At 47.0% G+C, this 9075-nt stretch overlaps 1 protein-coding gene across 1 annotated transcript; it reads right to left on the reverse strand.

Annotated features, from left to right (window-relative positions):
* Positions 1-394: 394 nt before the first annotated feature.
* Positions 395-6483, reverse strand: LOC121301131 (guanine nucleotide-binding protein subunit alpha-11-like). The gene is made up of 7 exons (XM_041230253.1): positions 5111-6483; positions 3821-4005; positions 3373-3527; positions 2654-2782; positions 1937-2066; positions 1375-1528; positions 395-1277 (listed from the first exon to the last, which is right to left on the reverse strand). The coding sequence occupies exons 1-7, from the start codon at positions 5265-5267 to the stop codon at positions 1057-1059; spliced, it is 1131 nt and encodes a 376-aa protein (XP_041086187.1). The 5' UTR covers positions 5268-6483; the 3' UTR covers positions 395-1056.
* Between the last annotated feature and the right edge of the window lie 2592 nt (positions 6484-9075).

A 9075-nucleotide genomic window follows, 5' to 3' on the forward strand; every position in this document is an offset into this window, starting at 1 on the left:
GGTTGTCTGGAAGCAGAAGCAAACACAGCAAGGCTCAGAGGTTTCAGGTTACGCTGCCAACACCATGTTTGTTTGCTTCAGCTGCCGAGACTGCCCCCGAAACCAGTGCGGCACTGCAGAGCGATCGGGAAAGACAGAAAGGAGGGGAGGGGTGCTTTTGTTTTGGTGGCGACCTGAAACAGATGCCTCGTTTTCATTTGATTTCTGTATCTTTCTGTGCAGAAGCTGGCAGGATGCTGCCTGCAGCTGTGTGTTCTTCTTACGGGTTGGAAGGAAAAAAACAGACTTTTTAGTTACTGGAAACCGGGTGAAAGTGTCCATTTTATTCACAGTTGCGTAAAAGAAGGATTAGATTATCATGTCACCCCCCCCCCCCCCCCCCCCCCCCCCCCCCCCCCCACCCCCAGTTTCCATGTATTTACAGAGGTTTTTAACAGTTCTTTAGTTGGTTTCCCACTTTTTACTTTTATAAGGGTCACCACGCTTTGCACTTACCATGGCGCAAGCAATCAGACTTCTGGCATGTGATCACCTCAGGGACTGCCGCCAGAGTCTTAAAGCAGGGGTGCAAATTCTGCACCACAATTACATCTGTGTGGGAAGGATTCCCAGTTTAGTAACACAGCTCTGCTAACTCAAAGTGTTCTCGGGTCTAGAGAGAGCTGTGAAGAGAGACACTAATGGTGTTACAGTCCAGTGATGCCACTTCCATTGTGTGACTCCCAAGTGACAGGCTTCAGAAACTGAGCTGCAGTGCCCCCTGCTGGCTCGTCAGTGTCACACACAGTTTCTCATCTTACATGACAGTCAGTCCAAAGCTTCCCCCACATGCAGGAGTGAGGGTATTGCACCCCCTTTTGGTGACGTTTCAGCGCAGAAAGAAATGTCCAGTTTCCGCCTGTCTGCTTTCGTTTTAGATCACCTCTCTTAAACACAATAAATCATTTGTCAAATCAGTTACAGACATCAGCGGTTGCACACTTCCAAAAGTACCTTGCCTTGCCTGCATCCCTGCCTCCCTGCCTGGCTTGTCACTATCCCTTGGCTGCTTTACGCTCACAGCAAAGAGAACTCCTTGAGCGTGTTGAGGAGGATGGTATCTCTGATGGCGGAGAACACATGGCGGATGTTGTTCGTGTCAGTGGCGCAGGTGAAGTGGGGGTACATCGTCTTCTTGCTGCTTCTGCCATCGTGTTTATCTTTCTCCTTCCTCTCCGCCTCGGTCATGTACATGTGCATGATGAACTCCATGGCCGCTCTCGCGTCCTGCTTCCTGCCTGCGGGACAGAGATGTGGTTAAACACGGGACGGATTCCTCCTCCTCAAACTTAAGACGGCGCCCTCAAGTGGGCAGCAGTGGGGTTGAACCCTCACCTTTGAACTGGGGGAAGTAGTCAACGAGGTGGGAGGTGATGATCTTCTCCCCCAGGATGTCCATCTTGTTGAGGAAGAGGATGACGGAGGATTTGATGAACCATCGGGAGTGGATGGTGGTGTAGAACAGGGCTTTGCTCTCCTCCATGCGGTTCTGCAGACACAGGGTCACCGGGTCACAGGGCTTAGTCACCACACTGCAAGGACTGATTTACGGACGGCTTTTCAAAGACTGTTCACAAACATTCTCTTGGACTGCTTTGCAAAAAGTGGAATGGATTTCTCACCTTCTTTAAAAGTGTTTAAAACGATATAACAAACTAGATTCAATTATTCGAAAATAGGGCTACTAAACAACTCCTTGCACACACCCTTAAAAACGTACATGTTTACAAGAAAAATGAACCTAGCAGATTCAATGACAAACTAAAAATCTTTCTCAATGACAACATTTCTGAATGCTGCGCTTGTGAAGTTGTGGGTGGTGTATGGTTTACACCCCGAATCATGAGCCCTGTAGTATAGTGCCCGACCGATTGGCTAGCGTTAGACCCCTGCTTACATCGCTCTCGTTCTCCTCCAGGACCTGGTCATACTCGCTGAGCGAGGCCAGGAACATCAGTGACGTCACGTTCTCGAAGCAGTGGATCCACTTCCGCCTCTCGGACTTCTGCCCCCCCACGTCCACGATCCTGGAATGCACAGAGAGCAGGGGGGTATTGGGGGTGGAATGTAACACCCGATACCACCAAGCAATGCCAAGTAATTCTGATGAACACCAGCCGCCCCGGAGACGGGAACGAGACGGGAACGAGACTCCCATTGCAACAGGGTGAAACCTGGATCAAACCTGAGTCTCGCGGCCTCCAGTGCAATACCAACAAAAAGCTTGAACCGTGTGCTGGATTATATAAAAGCTGCATCTCCCCACTGCAAAGCTGTTTCAGTCAGACAGGACTGCTGATCTGACAGGTTTTAAATGGCAGCTCACACCCGGCTGTCTTGCAAAGCACATAGTAAACTATGGAATGGATCAACGTGCTGTGCAGTTGAAGTCTTCTCAGTTGATATGTGCGTGGGTCTCTTAGTATAATCAGTCAGTTTGGGGCCAAAGCCCACAAAGTGAAGCAGAGCTGCTCAGACAGCGCAGGGTGATTTCTGTGATAATAAAGAGACACTCTAGACACAGCTTCTTATCAAGCCTGTGCTCCAGAACTGCTATCAAACCTGAGCAGGGTGCCGAGCGTTCTGTTCTGCGCTCCTCTGAGCTCCACATTACCTGAGGAATACCGTGTTGATTGTGAAGGCGTACTCATTGATCCCTGTGGTGGGCACTCTCACTCTCAACACGTCCTGCTCAGTGGGGATGTAGTCCACAGCGGCTATGCGCTCCAGGTTATCCATGAAGCTGCAATCAGGCAAGAGAGAGAATTGGACAAGTGGCACCCCCTGCTGTCTGCAAAACACACTGCAGCCGGGAGAGAGAATCATGTTTTTTAAACTTTTTTAACTATATATATACATAGTTTTTATTTGCGGTTTAGAAAAGTAAAACACAACTACAGGTACATGAGAGGTCTTTGTGTTAAAAAATAGTGCTTTGAACCCTCTCTAAAACAATTGAATTATTTAATCTAACTGTGCTTTAAAAAACAGCCCTGTGTCTCTACCAGACCTTCTAGAACGTTTTGTTGTCAGTGTTCCAGTCAGTGACTCACAATGAGGCTGACCTACATTCCATTCATGGAATGCTCAGCAGCTTTGTCGCCCTAACCCTTTGACACATTTCTCCCTGAATCATTAAAGATTTTTCTCTCCTCTTATTTCTTTGTATTTGATGCCCTCTGCTGGTCATTCAATGTTTTACTAGACTAAAAGAACGTGACAGTAATGTTGCTTGTAGAACTACCCAGCTTTGAAAAATTACAAAGTGCCGTCTTTAAACAATTCAGATCCCTTGTAGTGAATGTCCCGTGTGGGCTGCAGTGTGTAACTCACTAGGAGGTGGAATCGAGCAGCTGGTACCCCCTCCGTCGACTGTAGCTCTGTCTCACCCCCGGGTCACTCCACAGGCTCCTGATGACCCCCACGAGCTGCTGGTCGAGCGTCGTGACCTGCAGAGTGTCCACCTCCAACACCAGCCTGCTGTTCCTCTGAGGGGGGAGAGAGGAGAGTGGGAGTCACAGCAGGGCGGAGGCTTAGGGTTAGGGTTAGGGTTAGCACCCTAACCACTGTGCAAAGGTGGTTATAGACCTGGTCCTCTCACCACCAGGTGGCAGAATCCTCAATGGCAGGGCATCAACAACAAAGGGGCTAACCCTCTTTCCCCAGCCAAAGCAGCTCATGCAACGCATTTCAAGCAGTGTTTGTTCGACCACCCCAATATTTCTTTGATTGCACCCCCCTCCTCCCCATGCTGCTGCCTCTGCCAGCCCCCTCGTCTCACCTGGCTGTCGGGGAGCCCGAAGGGGATCTTCAGGGCGTGCATGGCTCTCAGCATGGCCTGCATGGAAGTGAAGATGTTCTGGTACACCAGTTTGGTGAAGGCTCGTAGCTCCTCCTCAGAGTAGCCGGCTCCGTGGATGATCCTCATCTGCTTGATGAAGGTGGTCTTTCCACTCTCGCCAGTCCCTGCGCAGACACACAGGCAGGGGTTAGCAGAGAAGCAAAAACCCTTCCATCTGCCGCCCTTATAAAAGCTGCCCCATGGCAAAGCCAAAGCAATTAATGCAAAGCATTGCACGGTAACTGCAGATTTCCCTTGTTTATGCTAGGCGTTCACATGTTTTTTTGCTTTTTATTGTATTTTTTCATATACAATACCATACCTTTCTGGGCTTCCCTGTGCTTTACTATGCTTTCGCTGTGATTTTATTAGACTCTGCCTGTCACTCCCTTGGAGATCCTATTCACACTGCCTGAATTGGGGAAGTCCAATCCTTCCAGCCATCTCTGCCCTTGACGGGTTGCGTGTCATTTACTATAGGGATCAGGAGGGGAGCGAGAACTTGTTCTTGACTCAGATTTCAGGTGTTAAGGACGGCGCACCTGGTTTTGAAATCTGACACTGTAAAAGTTAGCTGTGTCTCATCAGCTCCTATGCCCTTAAAAAAGGACTCTATGGCAATTATTATTTCTTCCGATGGATATACTCTGTATTTACCGCAGTTTAACATGGCTTGTCATGTTTAATAACATGCTCTACTAACCACCTAGGGCTTTACAATGCTCAGCACGCTTCACCGCGCTTCCAATTAATTACACTTTACTATGGTCAACTTTTCTACAGGTACAGCACTAAACTGTGGTGTCTTACTCCCATTCACGACAGCAACACGAAGGCAAACTGTACCCCCAAAACAGATACCATTTTTGAGGTCATCTCAGCTGGGGAGGTCGGTCAAGCAAGTTCACTCCACAGGGACTCAAACTACAACCGGTACCCACCCTTCTTAAAGCAATCCCAGGTTAGCATCCGTGAACTATCCCACCAGTGCCTGTTTAAATCATCTACTCGGGGTCCTTCGTCATCAAATGATCTTCACAGAGTCTAAATTAAAACTGCAACCGAAACATCAAAGCAACCTCATTTCTCATTTTGCTAAATTCCTGCTCCCGTCTGAATTAATTCTATGTATATTAAGAGTGTGATTTACACAGCTATGCTGGCTGCGCTGCAGTTTCGATGTTAACTGCTAGTACCGGCTGCACCTTTTTAAGGGGGAAAAACACGTACCCAAGAGAAGCAGCTTCATTTCGGTTTTCTCTTTCGTTTTTTGCTGTTGGAGTATTTTGTTGATTTCCTTGTTTATAGCGGCGTCCGCTTTCTCCTCCTCGGTAAGAAAGCACCCGCAAGCCCGGCAACAACTTCGGCAGCACCAATAGCTTCCCATAGCGACCTGGGCGCAGGAACGAGCAGCGAGTCCTTTGCGCGTTCCGCGCCGCTCTAATCCACACGCTTTCGTAAAAACAGCCAACACTGCTCGCTAACGTGAAATCGTGACTTAAGCCATTCCAGAAAAAAAAAAGTTTCCTCCAAAAACTTGGGTCTGGTTTGATTAATCCAGTAGACAATCCACTGTCAAGATGTGTTCATTTAGAAAGATAAACAACAACAAATAGTGTTTTGATGAAATGGTGTAGGCGAGGAGAGACAGACTGCGATAACCGATGTTTGTGTTGTTGTCTTCTAAATCTTTCACCTTCCCCAACTGCCGTCAAGAAGAGTCGTTATCTGCTGCCCTGATACTATTCTGCAGTACAGAAAACTAAAAACAAACTGATTGAAATGTTCGATAACAACAAAAATGCAGATTCTACAGTGCGTTCTGGAAAACATTTCCAAAAACAGTTCCTCTTGCATGCCAGCACAAGTTTTCATATCACCATTGTGGAGCTCGCTGTCTTGTGTGAGTGTGTTTGGGTAGCCCCGCTGTGTCCACGGGTATCGCTCTTGTCATAACCTCCCCGGGGAGGTTCTGTCACTGATCTGCTGTAGTGTAATGACGATGACCCGCAATGAAGACACACCGCCGCTCAGGCTGGAATACGCACCGCGGCACAGACAGGTTTACACGAGAAAGGTTTGCCTCAGACCGCCCTTCTCAACACGACTGCGGTGCGTCCAACTAACAACGCACATCAGAGTTTGCAAAAGTTTTCAGTTTCTTAAATACTTCAATAGGCCTACACAGTTCCTCTAATTACTACCCTGTTCCTTGATCTGTGGCGGTGTGAACTAAGCGGTGCTGCAGTAGTCAGCAAAGACAGTAACATATTTTGAAGAGCAGAGAGGCTGTAGATATCAGCGAGATTTAGGAGGGAGAGAGATAGGCAGACAGACAGACAGACAGACAGATAGATAGATAGATAGATAGATAGATAGATAGATAGATAGATAGATAGATATTACGTGTATAGTATACAGTTATAATGTTTTATTGAGGCAGATCAGTTTCAAAGTGTCTGGTTGTAGTGTTGAATTGTTGTCGATTCATTGGAGATGGGAGGTTGTCTTTGTTTCACCACGGTTTGGTTCCATTTAGTCTGTTTACCTGGTACAATGCGTTGCCAATCTCCCGAGAAAGAAAAGCGGCACTGCCTTTCAAAACAAACGCAGCCCATTTCAGAGAGGGGAGAGTTGGGCTATTCATACAAATTCCAGATCCTTTTCTAATGACGTGCTTATACATTGACACGCCAATCACAAAAAAACACGCCTACAACCATTTTTAACTGCTGAAGTCTCTTCACCTCTTACAAAAAAAACAAAAAGAAAAAAAAACGCGACTCTCAACAAAAACAAACTGATTATAAGCGGACTTGGCAAGTGTGGGTGCAATGTTTGGGTTTGAAGAGGACGCGTGGCCTTTCCCCAGTTTGCCCACACACGGCTCACCCTACATGGCAATATCGTTTAAACAGCATGCTATTTATTTATTTAATTTGTTTTGCCATATTAGCAATCCCGCAACTGGATTTTAGAGCATTTTACAGCACTGAGGAATCAGCCTGGAATAATGCAAAATGTCCCATGCTTATCTGGGTAGAGATTTCTAGTGGTGGATGAGAATCCTACAGGATCCCATAGAGAGCTGTGCGCTGTGTTTGAATGATCTCGCTCACTCCTGTATGTATGTATAATGCATCTGTATATATGTGAAAGAAGAGAAAGAAAGCAGAATATGGAACTCAATGAACTGAAAGGGTTGACCCTCCCTCCTTTCTCCTCTGCACAGTGCAGTCATGTTTCTATACAGCCTGCCTAACAGGTTTGGGTGAAGAAAGGCATGCACTTGCAGAGTGCAAAACATTGTGTACATCGTGCCCCCTGCGCGGCATTGTACTGAAAGCCTGCGAATCAGCGGCGGCGGCGGCGGCGGAGCGCTTCTGAACTGTGGTCCATGCATCGCATAGCCGATGACAGCGCTTTCTTCACATGTACTGTAGCAGAGGCACTTGGACGTGCTTTGCAAAGTCACTCTGACACAGCACATGCTACAGGACATCACCGATTTCAGTATACTCGTTTCAGTATTCTGTTGCTGTGGACTGAAGTAAAAAGGATTCAAAGCGGAGTTCCCCTAGCCGGTGTGCGTGTGCGTGTGCGTGTGCGTGTGCGTGTGTCTTCACACCAGGAACTGAAATAGGCGACCAGACTCGCACACTACGCCTTGCTCTTTCTGTTTGCAAAGTAAATACAGCAGCCAGTTCCTGATTTCAAAAGCACTCACAGGCACAGTCTGTGATATGTTAGCTCTGGAAAGCACCGGCCTCCGCTATTATTACACACGGGCCCTTTGATGACTCAACATCGTGTTTAACTTCAAACAAAAGCAATTAAATTCACTCTGACTATATTTCAACCAGAGCTGAAGCGGCAACACCACTTATTACCGGGAATTCGGGATTGTTTTATTGAGACGCGGCCTGGAGCATTACGGTGTTCATCGAATGAAGCAATTTTTTTTTTTATGAGTGTATATTTACATTAGCACCCTTTTTATGTACTGCTCGCCTCATCCTCACACACACACAGACACACACACACACTTGACTCATTTTACAGATGGTTCATAAAAAAAAAAAAAAAAACACTTAGAAAAACTGCAACTATTGTCTTATTCATGACTGAAAGACTTTAGCAGTCTGGCAGCTCCACCTTCAGGACGACAGAAGAATTGCTACCTGAATTGCAACCGTGCAGTTACAAAGAACTGACACTAGGTGTCACTAAAAGCCTTTTCATCAAAACCATTCCAAAAAAAAAAAAAAAAAAAAAAAAAAACACAGCCCAGAAATGAAAACTGCAGTGTTGTTTCAAGAGGAGATTAAAACCACATTTGGAGAACGTCTGTAAACTGATCTGTCAGCCAGGCACGCCCTTCCTATCCTATACAGTAACACAGGAGGCTGAGCTGTGGTAGAATGTAGAAAGCCGATCCCCAGGAAGGACTGGCTGTGATATAAAAATCAGTGTGGAGCCCTGATTCCCCCCCAGTGCCGCTGCCAGCTCTCAGCATTTCAACACTGCTTCTCTAGCCCTCCCAGCATGCACCGCTCACTTGCAGCACAAGAAGCATCCGTGACTCATTCTCGCAGAGAAGAGGGCGATGCATTATTTATGCGCATGCAATCGACTCCCACTTTCATTGTGGGATGTTTTTACTGGAGGCATTCCAAATCATCTGCCACTGTCCTTGGGTAACATAAAGCAGCCCCCACAGTCACTGGGGCTGTATACACGTGGAGCACACACTGCAGGCTAATGGTGCTACATACGTGTTTATATGCAATCTGTGTTTTGTTTTGTTTTTCCATAATCTTTTGTTTATGTTGTTTGCAGTGAGCCTGACTGGTTCTGTTGACTGCGTTTTGAGTTCGTATCTGCAGCAGCTGGAGATGGATTTCAACTGGAACCCTGGCTGTCTGTCTGGCTGTCTGTCTGGCAGAACTCAATCTCTCCACCTCTCAAGTAACCTTCTAATCGTCAAACCCGCTACACTCCAGATTGATTTGGTGCGTCCAGTTGTAGATTGTATTGTATACTGTAGATGGGAGTGGCAGCAGCCCCAGTTTGATACTGGGAACGAGATGAGAGTGGGTTTTGCAGACTGGTTTCAGGGTGCATCGTGTGCTTGCGTTGCACGCTCCCATTTACATCACACTAGAGTGTAAGAGTCGTCCAGACTAAAGGTACTT

The sequence above is a fragment of the Polyodon spathula genome, chromosome 27 (genome assembly GCF_017654505.1).
Source record: "Polyodon spathula isolate WHYD16114869_AA chromosome 27, ASM1765450v1, whole genome shotgun sequence".
NCBI classification, from domain to species: Eukaryota; Metazoa; Chordata; class Actinopteri; order Acipenseriformes; family Polyodontidae; genus Polyodon; species Polyodon spathula.

Coding starts and splice junctions, on each gene's coding strand:
- LOC121301131 (XM_041230253.1), bottom strand. CDS start 5,267: ATGGGAAGCTATTGGTGCTGCCGAAGTTGTTGCCGGGCTTGCGGGTGC. Junction 2,783..3,372: donor CTGCTCGATTCCACCTCCTA/GTGAGTTACACA, acceptor GCCTGATTGCAG/CTTCATGGATAACCTGGAGC. Junction 2,067..2,653: donor ATCAACACGGTATTCCTCAG/GTAATGTGGAGC, acceptor TGTGCATTCCAG/GATCGTGGACGTGGGGGGGC.